The 18,935-nt window shown below is 39.0% G+C and overlaps 1 protein-coding gene across 1 annotated transcript in view; it reads left to right on the top strand.

Moving 5' to 3' along the window:
• The first annotated feature begins 8,245 nt into the window (after window positions 1-8,245).
• Window positions 8,246-18,935, top strand: part of LOC102823018 (zinc finger protein 474-like) — a 59,705-nt gene continuing 49,015 nt past the window's right edge. The window contains exon 1 of the mRNA XM_006871638.1: window positions 8,246-9,271. Within this exon, the coding sequence (XP_006871700.1) occupies window positions 8,246-9,271 (1,026 nt within the window). The remainder of the gene's footprint in view (window positions 9,272-18,935) is intronic.

The raw sequence follows: 18,935 nt of genomic DNA, 5'->3' as shown, positions 1-18,935 counted from the left end.
CTGAAAAGTTAATCACTCCCCTCCTTGCTATAAGACATCTACCTTTACATTTCCGACCCTCACAAACAATCCTGATAACAATTATTCACTATTGTACAAGATGAAATTCTTATTTATTACATTCTTATGTGAGTAAAAGGCCTTCTTAAAAGTGGTTAGAATATGAATAAGCATTCGTTTCCTTATGTGAATAAAGTAAAGCATTCCAAAGCTTGCATGGTGGCTCCAACATTATCAGTGACTCAGGCCCATCCAGGTCTCTCTGCTCTATCACGTTGAGAGTCACCTGGATATACCTGGTCAAATTATATTCAGAAGCTTTTGTTGTTGTTGTTGTTAAGGACTGTCGAGTGGGTTCCGACCCATTGTGATCCTGTATAGGGTTTCCGAGTAGCAGCTGGTGAGCTTGAACCGCTGACCTTGCTGTTCATTTCAACTTTGCAGTCCAGTGCATTAACTCACAGCACCACAGACTCCTCAGAAGCTTTAGCCACCTCATTTATATTCTAAGCATCAGTAGGGAGGAAGGAAAGAGGATAGTTCTGTCCCCATTTTTCAAAAAGAGCTCTTGTTAGTCCCACACAGTACTTCCACCAGCCACAAAGAGATTTTCCTCTGTAAAATCATGTGCCCAGATAAAAATATCATCTCCTTTCATATGAGAGATTTTGTCACATGAGTTATTCATGGCCAAAGAGCAATCTTTGCCAGATTCTAGGAGTAATACTGCTAATTAGTTATTAAGGCTTTTGGCAGTCCATGGCACTTTCAATATTCTCCTCCAACGCCATAACTCAAAAGCATCAATTCTTCTACGATCTTCCTAATTCACTGTCCAGCTTTTGCATGCATATGAGGTTATTGAAAATACCATGGCTTGTGTCAGGTACACCTTAGTCCTCAAGCTGACATCTTTGCTCTTCAACACTTTAAAAAAGGCTTTTGCAGCAGATTTGCCTAATACAATACATAGTTTGATTTCTTGACTGCTGTTTCTGTGAGTGTTGATAGTTGATCCAAGAAGAATGAAGTCCTTGACAACTTCAATCTTTTCTCTGTTGATAAGAATATTATTTATTGGTCCAGTGGTGAGGATTTTTGTTTTCTTTACATTGAGATGTGATCCACACTGAAGGTTGGTCTCTTTGATCTTCATCAGTAAATGTTTTAAGTCCTCTTCACTTTCAGCAAACAAGGTTGTATCATCTGCATATGGCAGGTTGTTAATGAGTTTTCCTCCAATCCTGATGCCACATTTTTCTTCATATAACCCAGCTTCTCAGATGATTTGCTCAGCATACAGGTTGAATAAATATGGTGAAAGAATACAACCTTGTTGCACACCTTTTTTAATTTTAAACCAGTAGGTCCATTTTGGCAGAAGTTCTACCAGAGTGCTCTTTGGAGGCCAAGATGGGCAAACTTCTTCTCTCATACTTCGGACATATTGTCAGGAGGGACCAGTCACTGGAGAAGGATATCATGTTTGGTAAGGTGGAGGGTCAGGGAAAAAGAGGAAGACCCCCAACGAGATGGATTGGCCAAGTGGCAGCATCGATGGACTCAAACATAGCACCAGTAGTGAGGTTGGCCCAGGATCGGGCAGTGTTTCCTTCTATTGTGCATATGGCCACGATGAGTTGGCATCGACTTGATGGCACCTAACAACAACAACAATTATTAAGGCTTGGTGTGAATGAGTCCGTTTTCTCATTTTGGAAGCAAGATTGCAAAGTAAGGAAGACTGGAGAATAAATGACATTCCTAGGACAAAGAAAGTGAAGGCAGATAAACTGGATGAATGAAAGACAATGAAGGCAAACGTCCTCTATTTTATTCAGAACCATCTTTATGTTTATATTTTTGTCTATTTAAAGAATTTAGATTCAGTACTAACAGGGAAGGAGTCATCTGCCATTAATATTTATTTTGTTTCAAAGAAGTTATTTTCTTAAAGATTTAACCACCCTTTGATTGTGTTCTTTTCCCTTGCTTCTAGAAGAAGACTTTTTATTGCCAAGATGAGTTCTAGATTTCCATGTTTATTACATTTCTCTTTGTGAGTTTGTCCCTTCTCATGAACCTCAAAGGGTATGGAAAAATGGCATTTTTATTGATAAAAGGTGATGCTTACTAAGAAAATCTTTAAATGCCCAACGTGCAAAGATGGCCAAAATGAGTAATTCAGGCCAACTGGAGTGAATATTTCTTTACAGTGCTTGGGGTGAAACTGGCTTGCTTTGTAAAATGATTCTCTTGAAAAACTAGCAACATTGTTTTACGATGTGCCTTGTTGGCAGTCAGGCCAATTTCTTAAGTGTTTTAAGCCTATGTATTTAGTATTTCCCAGCACCTTTGCATTTAGAACTAATTTATAGGCTGGTGAGGCTGACCATGCTGCACCATAACACATTGCTTTGGCAAAACCATGGTGGAACAGTATAAATAAGTCCAGTAGACATTTCTGTTCCCCAAAACTTCACTAGCTTCCTGGTACCTCATCTTTCATACTTTGATATCTTCTGTCTTAATTTTAATGTTATGATAACAGAAATGCCACGAGCAGATGGTTTTAACAACCATACGTTTACTCTCTCACAGTTTTGGAGGTCATTCAGAGTGCTGGGACGTAGGCTTTATCTTTGTCAGTTCGAGAGAAAGGTCCTTTCAGTATCTGTAGGCCTAGTATTTCTTGGAGATCTTCATACGCCTCAGTGTCAATCTTCCTTTGGATCTAGGAGCTTCACAGTGTAGGGACCGCAGGTCTAAAGGATGTGCCCCACTCCTGGTTTTTCTCTCTTGGTGGTAGTAGGTCCCTCCTTCTTGACTCGCATCTCTCTCTTTTTATTTGTCAGATAAAAGGTTTTGCAATGCCACACCCTTTGGAATCCCCTGCACATGGGATCTGGGTGACGGTGGGATTAAGGTTGGTGCATTTCATTCTTAACCATTTTATTCATTTATCACATCAGATTACATCAAGTAACTGCCAGACCACTGAGAATCATGGTCCAGCCAAGCTGACACATATTTTGGGGGATACAATTCAATCAATGATACCTCCCATCACAATATGAGAAATTTCAGAGGGACATTGGAGGAGGAAAGGGATGGTATAAAAGAAATAGATGAAGATTCATTCGTGAATTTTATCATTATTAATATTTTCCTCGGTTGTTAGATGCTGTTGAGTCAGTTCTGAGTCATAGCAACTCTATACACAACAGAACGAAACACTGCCTGGTCCTGTGCTATTCTCACAGTTGTGATTACATTTGAGCCCATTGTTGTGTCACTGTGTCAATCCAACTCATTTGGAGTCTTCCTCTTTTTCACTACCCCTCCATTTTACCAAGCAATCTTGTCCTCCACAGAGAAAATATTGGTTTGTAGTGCACAAACATTAGCATGTATAAAGGATCTATCCCTGATCAAAATAGTGAAGTGTCTGCAAATTAAACACCATCTGGCTTCTTTAGGTAGGCTTAGCTTTTACTTTGCGCCTCATTATAAGGACAAAGGCAACACTTCATTACTGCACCACTCAGATATCATTCATCTCACCCCACTCTTGGATGGTAATACAGATTTTTCTTAAGGTTATTGCTAACAACAGGAATAGGATTCCACTGCATTCCATGTAGGAAAAAATGTCATCTAGAAAACCATATACAGTAAGACAAAATTAGTCTTGCCACTTAGTGAAAATATAGTTTTTAGTAGCCCCAGTTTCCTGCTTTTTCCATTTAGAGGTTTCACTTTTTCTATGCCCTTTTCATCCTCTTCCTTTTAACTTTTTCTTCACTGGTAGAAGTGTATAAATGTTGGTGAGAACTGAGATACCTTCCTCTAGGGTGCACGAATAGGACATAAAAACAGGGATAAAATCTAAAGAGAAGAAGCTCCGCTGGTGGAATTTCAGGCAAATGAATAATGGAAAGAGACTTGGAGCCAAAGAGGGCTGGAATTGATTCCCAGTTCTGTCATTTAGAAACTGACTGTCTTGAGCAAGTTATTTGCCCAAAATGAGTCATAGTATCTATGTTTATATTATTTTGTTTCAAATAATAATACCTGCTTCATAGTCGTTCGAGGATTAATTGAGGATTAAGATGAAATTATGCATTTTAAAGCACTACTGCAACACCTGGTACAAAGTAAACATTTAATAAGTATTAGTTCTTTATATATTTGAAGGAAAATATATACAAGGATTTGGGGCAAGTCACAGAACTTCCTGGGTTTTCTAATCTGCGAGGAACAGAGTTGACTATGTTTGTGTGTAAAAGAGAGAGAGCGCTAAGAAGTAAGGTCTTTGATTGCACTGATGTTTCCAATCCATCTTAAGTACTTTTAGTGTCTGCAACTTCCTGCTATCAAGGAACCTAGAAGGTCCTTGGTGAATGAGAAATAAAAGCTAATGGAACAGAGTAGGTCAGGGAGCTATTTCATCTACATGGATAGAAATATAAAGAAATATTTTTACCTTATTCTTTCTGCTCCCTAGATCCACTTTATCTTTTGGACAATGCTGATCAAGTAATAAATTTCATTTCTCTAAGGTTCATTTTCTGTGCTGGTCACTCTGCTTGGGGCCAACACATTCTTTTGTCACATGTGTTAATATTACTGTCTTAGGATCTGTCAAAATGAAGAATAACTTCCTTCTCTGCGCCAGACCTGGTTGATACTCTTAATTGCAAAGGGTCAGGCCTTTCTTGGAAACAAAATACAGGAATTGAGCATAAGTTCTCACAGATACTTTTTGTCTCTCTCAAATACAATGTCCAAACAATATTTAGATAATTCAAGCGCTGATGTTCTTGCTCTGCCAGAATTGAGTATTTGCCATGGTTGGAGGGTCCAGCCAGGATCAGGGAACTGTTCCCTCTGTGATTAAGAGCAGATCTTCCTTCAGGATCATCCTTTAGCATGAAGAAGGCCTTAAGCCTTCTAATAATAATCTTTCATTGGACAAGATTGTAGACCTCTCACAGAATTTACTCTGGTGGTTGTTGTCAAGTGCCATTGAGTAAGTTCTGACTCAAAGCAACCCTATGTAAAACTCAATGAAGTGCTGCCTTCATTATGCTTGCTATGTTTGAGTCCATTTTTGCCCACTAGGTCAGTCCATTTCATTGACAGTCTTCCTTCTTTTCCCTGACCCTCAATTTTACTAATCATGATGTCCTTCTTCAGGGACTGGTCCCTTCTAATGTCATATCCAAAATATGTGAGATGAAATCTTACCATCCTCACTTCTAAGGAGCATTCTGGCTGTACTTCTTCCAGCATAGATTAGATTGTTTGTTCTTCTGGAATTCCATGGTATATTCAATTTTCTTCATCACCACCATAATTTAAATACATCAATTCTTCTTTGGTTTTTGTTATTCATTGCCTAGCTTTTATATGCATATGAGATGATTGAAATATCTTCTGTTGGGCCAAGAGCACCTTAGTCCTTAAGGTAATAGCTTTGCTTTTGAATATTTTGAAGAAGTCTTTTGCAGCTGATTTGCCTAATGCAATACATTCTTTGACATCTTGACTACTTTTTCCATGGGTGTTGATTGTGGATTTAAGTAAAATAAAATCTTTGACAACTTCCATCATTTCATTATTTATAATGCTGGTTTGTTTGTGAGGATTTTTGTTATCTTTATGTTCAGGTGTAATATATATTGGAGGCTATAGTCTTTGATCTTCTTTAGGAAGTGCTCTAAGTCTTCTTTGCTTTCAGAAAGGAAGGTGTGTCATCTGCGTATCATAGAAGGTGTGTCATCTGCATATCATAGGCTATTAATGAGTTTTCCTCCAATCCTGATGCAGCATTTTGTTTCATATAGCTTGGGAGAAAGGCTCTGGGGTTCTACTTCTGAAAAAAATGGTAAGTGAAAATCTTGTGGATAGCAGTGGAAAATTGTCTTACTTTGGTAGAATTTCCCAATTCTTACTTCCACTCATAGTAAGATCTTACCAGCCTTTTCTTATGGTTTGTTTGAGATTCAAGTGGCTATGTTTTAATTTTTGAATTGGAAGACATATATGAGTGTCCAGCTAGAAAATGAACAATGTGCCTAAAAAAAGAGAGCAGCAAGCATAAACTTTGCTTATTTTCCAGAGAGACCCACAGATATCCTGCAGGGAAGGACAGAGATCTGGGTTTCATTCCTTGCTTTAGAATAATGGTCACAATGTAGTGGTACCCCATGCCTCTCTCTAAGAAGGAAAAGTACAAACATCATGGGTTATAAGATAATTATACCTTCTTGATGGTTTTCCTGATAAACTTCATAGCATTTACGATAGTAATTCAATAGAATTACTTCTGTAGGGGTTCTGAACCTCAGGTCCATGAACATTCAGGAAATGTGTGGTATTACTATTGCTGTCATTAAGTGCCATTGAGTTGGTTCTGACCCATAGTGACCCTGTATAGGATTCCCAAGGAGTAGCTGGTGAGCTTGAACCACTGACCTTACCATTCAAATGACTTTGCAATCTCTGGTGCATTAACCCACAGCACCACAACAGGACTATATTACAATGAAAATATATATTACAACATATATTGTAAATTATTTCAATAAGATTGATTTTACTTGTAATGTTGTTGTTGGGTGCCATTGAGTTGGTACTGACTCATAGTGATCCTATGTACAACAGAACAAAACACTGCCCAGTCCTGGGCCAACCTCACAATTGTTGCCACACTTGAGTTCATTGATACTGCCACTTTGCCAATCCATCTCATTAGGGGTCTTCCTATTTTCTCTGATCCTCTACCTTACCAAACATGATATCCTTCTCCTCCTGACAATATATCCTAAGTATGAGAGATGAAGTTTGGCCATCCTGGCCTCCAAGGAGCACTGAGGTTGCACTTTTTGCAACACAGATCTGTTTGTTCTTTTGGCAGCCCATGGTACTTTCAATATTCTCCTCCAACACCATAATTCAAATGCATCAATTCTTCTACAGTCTTCCTTATTCACTGTCCAGATTTCGCATGCGTATGAGGTTATTGAAAATATCATGGTTTGGGTCAGGCACACCTTAGTCCTCAAACTGACATCTTTGCTCTTTAACACTTTCAAAAGGTCTTGTGCAGTAGATTTGCCTAATGCAATAAGTCATTTGATTTCTTGACTGCTGCTTCCGTGAGTGTTGATGGTTGATCCAAGATGAATGAAGTTCTTGACAACTTCAGTCTTTTCTCCACTGATAAGAATGTTGTTTATTGTTCCTATGGTAAGGATTTTTGTTTTCTTAACATTGAAATGCATTCTTACTTCTGCCCATTGTAAGATCTTACCAGCCTTGTAATAAAATTCTACTATTGTTTATAATAGTAGAATTTTAATTTTTACATTTAAAAACATTATTCTGAGAAGAGGCCCATTGACTTTGTGGAACTGCCAAAGGACCCATGGCACTAAAAATGCTAAGAATCTTGATATATAGTTTCTTCAGGTATAAGAGGTCACTTTACATGATGTGCTGATTTTGTTAATCTGATAGTCAGAGTTCTTGGTCCTTCCCTTAATGGCCTCACTACAATGGTCTCAGCTTCTGTTGGCTTGTACCAAGTTTCTCTAGGATGTGCTGAAACTGCAAATTTTTATTTTGTGCAGAACACTGTTTTCAATATGATAATAGTACAATTCATAAAGGAAGTTTTATTTCTTAATAATGAATTCAATGTTTATTACACAAATCATACATGCCACTTACCAAGCCTGCCAAGGAAGATATTGTTGTTGTTATTGTTTTCAAGTGCTGTTGAGTTAGTTCCAACTCATAACAACCCTTTATAGGGTTTCCAAGGCTGTAAATCTTTATGGGAGCAGAAAGCCTCATCTTTTTCCTGAGAAGCAGGTGGTGGATTAAAACTGCAGAGCTGACCTTGCGGTTAGCAGCCCAATGTTAATTATAGGTTAAATTAAAAAAAAAAATCACTTATGAGACTAGTGTGTTTGTGTGTGCCTGTGCATGTAGTAACTTCTTGATTTATGTTTTTCCTTTGCAGATCCTAGAGGCATCTGAGGTTTAATGGGACTTTCCAGCATTCCAGACTGCTGCCTTGCAATGAAGCTCTGAGTCATGGTCAGTGGTTCTAAGGTACTGGCAACAATGTGGAACCCAAGGACAGCCAATCTCACTAACATTTTCTCTAAGTAGAAGTCCCAAATGAGTCTGGCCTGAAATCAGAGCAAGAACTAGAGAAAGACTCTCTTTGTTAATGGAAAAAGGAAAAGAGAAGAGGGTTTCCAACAAATTCCAACAAACTTTTCATCATTCTAAAGAACCTACCTTCCTTATCAACCAAGCCATCTTCTATAGTGACTCTCATTCTAGTGGTTTGCCAGAAACAAAAAGTGTCAATCTTTCTGAAAAAATAAGGACAAACATCCAAAGAAATAGACCTGGAACTGTGATATTATCGAGACGATCAAGTAGGAAAATTATGTCAGAAAGTCAGTTTAAGCCTCCTGTGATTCCGTCCCGCAGGCCTGGATTTAGGGTGTGCTATATCTGTGGCCGAGAGTTTGGATCCCAGTCGCTGGGCATTCATGAGCCCCAGTGCTTGGAAAAGTGGCGTATTGAAAACAGCAAGCTGCCCAATCACCTGAGGAGGCCAGAACCCTCCAAGCCACAGCCTCTCAGTGGCAGCGGATCCTACAGTCTTAGGGCAGCTAATGAGGCAGCTTTCCAGAGCGCCCAGGCTCAGCTGATACCCTGTGAATACTGTGGTCGCACATTCTTGCCAGATCGGCTTCTAGTTCACCAGAGAAGCTGCAAGCCAAAGGATGAGGGTCCCAGAGCATCAAACACCAACAGTTCTGATGATCTTACTAGTCTCATGAAAGCATCTCGTGGAATCGCAGCAAGACCAAGGACTCTCATCTGCTACATTTGTGGACGGGAATTTGGCACCCTGTCCCTTCCTATTCATGAACCCAAATGCCTGGAAAAATGGAAAATAGAAAATGACCGTCTCCCTAGGCAGTTACGCAGACCACTCCCACAGAAGCCCCGGCCTCTTTCTACTGAACAGTCCAGTCAAGAGGAGCCAAGTCAAGTTCAGTTTGTGCCCTGCCCAAACTGTAACCAGACCTTTGCTCCAGACCGTCTTCTGGTACATCAAAGAAGTTGTAAAGTTCAATGTAGTGGAGCAAAGGGTCAGAATTTCACCTTAGGGAGCAAAGGTGGCCTAAATGCATCCAAGCAAAAAAGGAACACGGCAGCACCCACTGCGTCTGATAAGGTAATTCACTCCAAATAAGTGGGCCTTAAGGCACTTTTTGCCTCCAGGATAATGAGAGACAATGTCCCATATTCAGTTAACTCAACGCTAAGATGGCTTCTTCCAATGCGATATTTCTGCCTCAATGCGGCCTATCCAAGTTGAATCTCTGTTGGACTCCAGGGGATATACCTGTCTTGGCAAAGTAGACATGAGAATGTCTTTGCCTGGTTGGTTCACATTCCTCTTCAATTCTGCTGAATAAAAAAGAGGTAGACTGCTTTCTTCCCTGATCCATCATACCACTAATCCCTAGGAGAGACTGTTATTTGAAAATGACTCATTAATGCTATGTCTACATTGCAGAAATATAATTCCCATTCCAACAGCTAATATTTATTGCTGGTTTATTTTAGTCATCTACCTTAGGAATTTTTGGCAATTCTGGGTTATGTTGAGTTTATCTTATTAAAATAGAATGTGTGTCAAAAACCCCAGATGACTTTAGCAGTAATTAAATCCTGGAGCACTTTCAGACATACACATGCTCCACAAATATAGCATATTCTCTAAAACACTTACATGATTGTAGTAATTAATTAACCTTACTGTGACCACTGAAACAACTAAGTATTATGTTCATGGTCCTAGGAGGTACTGAATTCCTTTTGCTGATCTATAGCCTGTGTTTGAGTTTAACTCCAGACTCTATCTAAAACCCAACTTGGAACATCCTAAAAAAACATGGCTCTAGATGCCCCCAACTTATAGGGTGATGAATTGTTGGGTTTTTATTTGAAGTTTCATCATCAACCTGGGATTAGCGAGGGATTCTCATGAGGACAGTTATCTGCAAGACAGGTTATAATCCATTCTCTCTGTGTTTCTGTGAAGCCACAGGAGTAGATGTGCTATCATGGGTCACAATTTACAGAATGTGCCATCATATGAAATAGAAGATGTCAAAGTCTTCATTTCATGGCTTGCTACTTTAAGAGTCCATCCTGTTGTTGTTGTTAAGTGCCATTGAGTCAATTCAGACTCATAGTGACCCTGTATAGGGTTTCCAAGGAGTGGCTGGTGAGTCTGAACCACCGACCTTGTATAAACCGACTTTGAGATTGAGTGCTTATCCTACAGTGCCACACCAGGACTCCAAGGAGACCCTTTAATGAACTGTTTTAGGGAAACTAAGATTATACAATCTATTGTATAAAATAAAACCAGAAGGACTGGAGTGAGCATCTATATTTTCACTCCTATTTTTTCTTCCTTATTATTTAAAGTTTTTTAGAGGGGGTTGAGGGAATGCTTAGCCCAGTTTTTTAACATCCATGTTTAGAATACAATAGTTGGTGACTTACTGGTTTAGAAGATTCCCAGACAATGATTCTGAGGCTGATGAGTCAGACTACAGATGCTTAGCAAGTTTTCTGATGAACATTGAAGAATGGTTAATTCCTTTGAGTAACAAAAACCCCAACTCTTAAGTATAGCATCCGCTGCAAGTTGGTCACATAAACACGATCTGTTTTTCCCATCTTCTGGCTATTGCTTTTCTTCCAAAACATGTAGGGTCTGGATTCAGAGAGGAAAATAATCTGTGTCTTTGAGATACAAATCAGAAACGCCTTTCTCTTTCTGACTTACAGCCCTGTTTCTCGACTGTATGCATTTACTTCAAATGTTCTTATTACAGATCTCGAGATAGAGAAGAGTGTGGTCAGGATTTCTGTGCTTGTTGTTGTAACACATACTTTGTGCTCCCAAGAGTGGAGCCAACAGGCTGAGCACAGTGTGTTCTCACTCAGTCACGACTGCTGTGAGGCTGGCCTGGACTCACAGTTCACTTAAGACACCTTCCTGACTCACCCCATCATCTGGAGGGGATAGCACCAGGATGAGAGGCCAGCAATGGACCTTCTATGACCCATGTGCTTAGATGAGGCTAGAGGAGTCCATCATAATTTGGGCATCTGGCACACTTGGCTATGTCAGAGCACACACACCCCTGCCCCCAGACCCGAAAATGGGCATGTCAGTGGGAAGCTGGCATCCACTGCCGTCAGATGTGTGCTGGCTGGTTTAGGGACCACACAGGCTTTCAAAGAGAGCACAGAAAGGTCATCCAACATAGGATCACTTTAGCTGCCAGATTTAAAGCAAACTCCAGTTAATTAAAATGCAGCAAACTCCCAGACGTCAGAGCCGCATAGATTTCCTGTAGAAGACAATTGCCATTCCATAGTGCTTTCAATAGAAAACCATTTCTGGGTAGTGCAGTTGTAGTTGTTACTTAGTCCTGTCTATTGATGGGTTTTCTTCCTTGGTATCATTTAAAATTTAGAGAGCATATTTTCTATCAAGAGCATTGACCTATACACTATTATATTTCAAATTTTTATCTGCCTGGGACAGTTTTTGACTGACTGTGACACACATTCATTCCATTGTACAATTCAGATATGTTTATTTCTTTTCTCTAGAATCCTTGATTGCACTTCAGATTAGAATCAGCTATTTTGCTTGATGTTCTCTAGTGGTTTGATCTTTCTTTCTTGTTGCTGTTATCAAAACTATATACACAAAATTTATACCAAGTCAATTGTTGCTACACATACAGTTCAGTGACATTGATTACATTCTTAGAGTTCTGCGACTATTCTCATCCTCCTTTACTCAGTTGTTTTTCACCTGTTAATGTAAATTTATTCCCCCCCCCCAACATTTCTATCTAAGCTTTTGAGTTTCTTTTGTCACTTTAATCCCATATGGTACTGGGAGTGGTGGTGTGCCCTGGAGTCAGTTCCAACATATAGCAACCTACCTGTACAGGATTTCCAAGGCTGTAAATCTTTTTGGGAGCAGAAAGCTTCATCTTTCTCCCACAGAACTGCTGGTAGTTTTGAACTGCATGGCTCCAGCAAGTCTAGAGTCCATGAATATTTGAAATTCTGTTATATATTGTCTCCCTTTTGGTTGGGATTCCTCTATAGAATCCTTGATAATAATGTTCAGAAATAATAGCCAGGCCTAATCCAGTTTTGGTCCAGGTAGCGAAGGAGGCAGTTGTTTATGGAGGCATTTAGCCACACATTCCATATCCTCCTCCTATTTCTGATTCTCCTTCTTCTCTTGCTCCAGGTGAGTGGAGACCATTTGTTATAACTTGGATGGCCATTTGAAAACTTTTATCTGAAGATGTCTCATGAAATTATGACCTTAAGTTACCAACACAAGACTAAGTACAGTGAGGTTTTTGGTTGTACATAAGCAGGCTCAGCAGCTCTTCTTTTGTTTTGCCATTGTTTTAAATGTATCCATCACACATTTTCCAGTTCAAATTTTTATCAGTATGCAACTTTTGACAGCAATACAATTATTGATTTTTTGTGATTTTTTTCATCACTGTTGAGTGTCGCTTTTGCCCCATCCTTCTACTCCTGGTAACCACTAATAAACTTTGGTCTCTACACATTTGCCTTATCTTGTCTTTTTATATAAGTGAGATCATCAAATATGTGTCTTTTTGTGATTGTCTTATTTTACTCAGCATTATGTCTTCAAGTTTATCCCTATTGTATTATGTATCAAGACTTCGTTTCTTCTAATGAATGAGTAGTATTCCATTGTATGTATATATCACATTTTGTTTATCGATTCACCTGTTAATGGACATTTAGATTGTTTCCACCTTTTGACTTGTGAATAATATAAGGGGTTCAAACTTATAGTGAATTGAGATCAGAAAAATACAAAGGTAAATAAAAAAATATAGCCTCTAGGTTCATGGCTTTATTACAAAAAAAAATGTTTAAACATGTCTCTGCCATCCGTGGATGACCACAGAGAAGTTCTCTTAGTAATAAACTTACCTTGGGCTCCTAAGAGTGTCTTCAAAATCATCACAACAACGGCTCCTGAAGGGATCCTCTGGACTAGTTAAATTCAAGGCAGAGAGGTCAATATAGAAGGTTATAGAAACTGTTTTGTGGGATCCCAAAGGAGTAATTTTGATAGAACTTCTCAAAGGATACAAGACAATCACAGAGGCTTATTTTGAAAAAGTTTTAAGAGAATTGAAAACTGCATTCATGAGAAAAAGTTGCATGAGAATTTTTTTTTTTTTTTTCTCGTATTGAGAGGTTGGCAAAGGCTATCCTATGAGAATTTCATTGAGAAACCTTAACCTATCCACCTTACAATCCTGATCATGCCCCTTCAGACTTTTTAATCTCCAAACTTAAAGAACATTGAAAAGGAGTCATGATTTGACTCCCTTGAGCATGTTAAATCTGCTCTTGACATGGTGTAAATAGAAGAGTACAGAATTTGCGGGGGAAGGGTTAGAGAGATGGAAAGACTGACTTCAGAACTATATAGACCTTGTTGTTAAGTGCCGCTGAACTGGTTCTGATTTACAGCAATCCTGTATAGGGTTTCTGAGGTGACTGATGGATTTGAACTACTGATCTTTCGGTTCAAATTGACCTTGCCGTCCAAGGTCACACCAGGCTATAGTATCACACCAGGATGCCTAGATGGAGAGAAAATGTCAAACAACAGTAGCTTCCCATTTTGATATTTGTAGCTAATGAAGGTTTCTTTGATTTTTGTATCAATGCTTTTTTATTTGCGTTCACATTTTCAGAACATAATTGGAAAACAATTCATCTGGTAGCATGGCAATGACTATTTCCCGGCAGTGTAATTTCATTTTACCCTCTACTGGAATTCTCCTCTAACACAAATTGGCTCAGTTCCCTTGTGATGCAGATGCTCCTGTTACCCTTTAATCAAATCTAAACACATATAAAATATTGCTAGGAAAAGTTTTCCTGCAACATTTAGGCGGACATGTTGCTTTATTGTGCTTTGCCTTCAAATCATTGTATGGGCTTGCATTGTTAATGTTTGTATTGTTTCTCATCTCATATATAGGATGGAATTCATGTTTTCTGATATCACAAAAGTGTCAGGACACTGAGCTCCAACACAGCCATGACCTGTAGATCCCATTTTGATGCACTGATGGATTCTCCTACTCTGATCCCTAGTGTTAATTTTACTTAGAAGCTGGGACTGTCCTAGGATTGTTTTCCCATTATGTGTGAATGAGCAGTATCACACCCCCTTTCTTTACTCTAGGAAAAGAAGATCTTTCATAAATAATATCTAATTTAGCAAGATTTTAATTCCATGTTATTATTGTTTTTGCTGAATGTCATCCAGTCAGTTCCAACTAATAGCAACCCTAGAAGAATAGGTTTCCAAGGAGCAGCTTATGAGTTTGAACCATCAACTTTTTGATTAGCAGCCAGTGCTTATTGTACAGCACCATACAAGGACATACAAAATGTCAATACCATACAAAATTTTAATTACATGTTGTTGTTGTTAGGTGCCATCAAGTCAGTACCGACTCATAGCGAAACTATGCACAACAGAACTAAACACTGCCTGGTCCTGGGCCAACCTCACAGTTGTTGCCACGCTTGAGCCCATTGATGCTGCCACTTTACCAATCCATCTCATTGGGGGTCTTACTTTTTATCTCTGGCCCTCCACTTTACAAAAAATTATGTCCTCCTCCAGGGATTGGACCCTCCTGATAATATGTCCAAAGTAGGAAGAGATGAAGTCTGGCCATCCTGGCTTTTAAGGAGCATCTGGCTTTATTTCTTCCAGCACAGATTGATTTGTTCTTTTGCCAGTCAGTCCAATGTACTTTTAATATGTTCCTCCAATACCATAACTCAAATGTATCAATTCTTCTACAGTATTCCTTATTCATTGTCCAACTTTCACATGTATATGAGGCTATTGAAAAATACCATGGCTTGGATCCGGTGCATCTTAGTCCTCAAACTGACATCTTTGGTCTTCAACACTTTAAAAAGGTTTTGTGCAGCAGATTTGCCTAATGCATTATGTTGCTTGATTTCTTGACTGCCTTTTACATGAGTGTTTATGGCTGATTTGAGCAAAATGAAGTCTTTGACAACTTCAATCTTTTCTCCATTTATAAGGATGTTGTTTATTGGTCCATTGGTGAGGATTTTTGTTTTCTTTACACTGGGTGTAACCCATACAGAAAGCGGCGGTGTTTTCTCTTCATCAGTAAGTATTTTAAGTCCTCTTTGCTTTCAACAAGCAAGGTTGCATCATCCACATATCACAGGTTGCTAATGAGTCTTCTTCCAATCCTGATACTAGCTTCTGGGATTATTTGCTCAGCAGACAGATTGAATAAGTATGGTGAAAGAACACAACCCTGGAGCACACCTTTCCTAATTTTAAGCCATTCCATGTTCCCTTGTTTGTTTGAACAGCTGACTCTTGGTCTATATACAATTTACTCATGAACACAATTATATGTTCCAGAATAATCATTCTCTGCAATGCTTTCCTTATCTTGTTCTGGTCCACACAATCAAAAGTGTCTGGGTAGTCAATAAAGCACAGGTATCCTGTGCTTTCAGCCAAGGTCCATCTGATGTCAATGATATCTCTGGTTCCATGTCCTCTTCTTTAATTCCATTGTTGTTGTTAGGTGCCATCGAGTCAGCATGGACTCATAGCAACCCTATGCACAACAGAACGAAACACTGTCATGTTCCACATGAACATCGCAATTGTTGGCAAGCCTGAGTCCATTGTTTCTGCTACTGTGCCAATTCATCTTGTTAGGGGTCTTCCTCTTCTTCTCTAACTCTCCATTTTACCAAAGTATGAGAGACAAGTCCGGCCATCCTGGCTTTTAAGGAGCATTCTGGCTATATATACTTCTTCCAACACAGATTGGCTTGTTCTTTGGGAAGTCCATGGTACTTTTAATATTCTCCTCCAACACCATAACTCAAATACATCAATTCTTCTATGGTCTTCCTTATTCATTGTCCAACTGTCACATACTTATGAGGCTAATGAAAACACCATGGTTTGGATCTGGTGCACCTGAGTCTTCAAACTTACATCTTTGCTCTTGATCACTTTAAAGAGATCTTGTACAACACTATTTCCCAATGTAATCCATCATTTGATTTCTTGACTGCTGCTTCCATGAGTGTTGATGGTTGATCTGAGCAAAATGAAGTCTTTGACAATTTCAATCTATTCTCCATTTATATGGATGTTGTTAATTGGTCCAGTGGTGATGATGCAACCATACTTACGAAGGCTGTGGTATTTAATTCTATACAAAGTGTTAATTCTATACAAAGTGTTAATTCCTGTGATGCCTTGAATTTACTTGATATGAATTTTTAATTCAGATATGAAAGATCTTAGGACCATCAATAGGGAAGAGCATGAGTGGAACATATGATCCCTACAGTGAAAATGATAATGGCAGAGGTGACGGCAGAGATGAAGGCTCGGAGAGACAGACCAGCTTTGGGCTCTAGGCCCATGAACTGAGGCAGAGATCAAGAATGAGGTATGCCTATAGTATGGCAGACAAGAGGTATTCCTGACTGGAGAAATACTGAGTCCTGAGTTGGTTTTGATCCTGAATTGACACCCTGTTCATTTCCCTAATAAACCTCATAATTGTGTGTATTGCTTTGAGTCTGTGTGGATATTGAAATAGATTATTGAACCCTGATGGGAAGCAGAGAGTGCTATGGGAGGAATGGTTGGTTCCCTATTAGGGTAAAGAAGATTGTATGGTAGAGGCATGTCTGACCTCCACTTCATAGGAATCGACTTTGTGCTGATTTTGAGTTTGAGTCTCTTGCCCTTTGGGAAACCATGGTAAATCAGACATGGTTCCCACATGGCTTTTGCAATTCCACACAAAATTTTGTCTCATTCTTTAGGAGATGTGAATTATCATTCAAAATCTTAATTTAGCGTTTATTTAATGAGATCTTTTGATGTCTATTTCAGTAAACTATTTTCCAAACAATGCCAAGAACCTAATGATAGAAGTTATTTCTGAGCCTTATTTTAATATGAATGCATAAACTTTAATATTTTCACTTTATGCTTGTCAAAAACATTGCTCTTTCCAAAAGCTGACAGTACTTTATATTTTGGTTTTAGGCCTTTTCAGGCAGGCTAAGTGGACCACAAACTGACAGAGTTAATTTAATACAGCTGTAAGCCAAAAATTAAACCTTTACATATTTTACTTTGATTAGTTAGATAATGTTGAGGAATATTTTCTAAAGGTTTTGCATGTAACACATGAAACAGTTACTAAAATTCTGATCCTATATTACAAGATAGGAATCATTTTTCTTAAAAGAAATGATCTCTTCTATAAATGTTAGACAGTGTTTCAGAAAGTAGTTTTAAGACACCATTCCTACCCAACTTACCTTCTCCTTTACCATTTGCTTTTAAGCTCCACCAGACAACGCTCTAGTATCTGGTGCTGCCATCTGGTGTTTTCTTTTAAAGTAACTTCTTCTACAGATTAAAAATCACTTTTCTTTTTGTGTTACCACCAGATACCTTAAAGTCTGCAGTTATATATTTGGTAATGAATGCTGTTTCCTGGCTAAGTATCTCATTTTTTAAAGGCAACAGCCTCAGTGAAAGGTCTCAACCAAAAAAGATTCAGATGGGTTGAATAGATATTTCTTACATATATTTGTGTGTATATATGCATATCTGTTGGATAAGAAAACACTGGAGTTTAGTCAGAGACATAGGAGGAAGTGAATTGTTATTGGGTACATTTATATGGTGCCATAGGATAAGCACTGACTACTAACCACAAGGTCATCACTTGAAACCCACCAGCTGCTCCTCAGAAACCCTATACAGGGTCACTATGAGTTAAAACTGGCTCGATGGCACTTAACTACAATCTTTATTGTTGTTGTTGTTAAGTGCCGTCGAGTCGATTCCGACCCACAGCGACCCTGTACAGGGTTTCCGAGGGTGTAAATCCTTACGGGAGTAGAAAGCCTCATCTTTCTCCTGTGGAACATCTGGTAGTTTCGAACTGCTGACCTTGAGGTTCACAGCCCGATTTGTAACCACTGCACTACCAGAGCTCCTTGTTCTCTCCATTACAGAGGCTAAAAATCTGAAATCAAGGTGTCAGTAAGTTTCTTATGGAGATTTTGAGGGAAACTGCTCCTTGGCTGTCTGCTAGCATCTGATGTCACCAGCAATACTTGGCATTCAATATCTTTCAACTGCGTTACTCCATTCTCTGCCTTCATTGCCACGTGGTGTTTTCTCTGTGTACCTACATCTTTTCCTAAAGTATGCTTGTCATATTAGATTAGGATCCACCCTTATAACACCACATTAAACTTAGTTATTGTTGCTGTGTGTGGTTGAATCGGTTCCTATTCATAGTGACCCTGTATATGGTTTCTGACGGTGGCTGGTGGGTTTGAATCACACACCTTGTGGTTAGCAGTTCAGTACTTAGCCTACAACTCCATAATAACTACTACTTCCTCCATTTTCCAGTGGGTGTCTATTTAATTACAAAGACCCATATTTTTTTAAATGTCACTATAAAGGAGCACTGTTGGCACTGTAGGATAGGCAATGGATGACTAATTACGAGGCTGGCAGTCCAAACCACCAGGGGCTCCTTGGGAGAAAGATGCCTTGGAAACTGTGCACAGAGTAGCTATGAGTCAGAACAGACTTGACGGCAGTGGGTTTGGATGTAATGCAGGGAGCAATAGATAGGACACAATAAAAGGTTATAGGT

The sequence above is a fragment of the Chrysochloris asiatica genome, unplaced genomic scaffold (genome assembly GCF_000296735.1).
Source record: "Chrysochloris asiatica unplaced genomic scaffold, ChrAsi1.0 scaffold00171, whole genome shotgun sequence".
Classification (NCBI taxonomy): domain Eukaryota; kingdom Metazoa; phylum Chordata; class Mammalia; order Afrosoricida; family Chrysochloridae; genus Chrysochloris; species Chrysochloris asiatica.
This window is presented reverse-complemented; position numbering and strand designations above follow the sequence as displayed.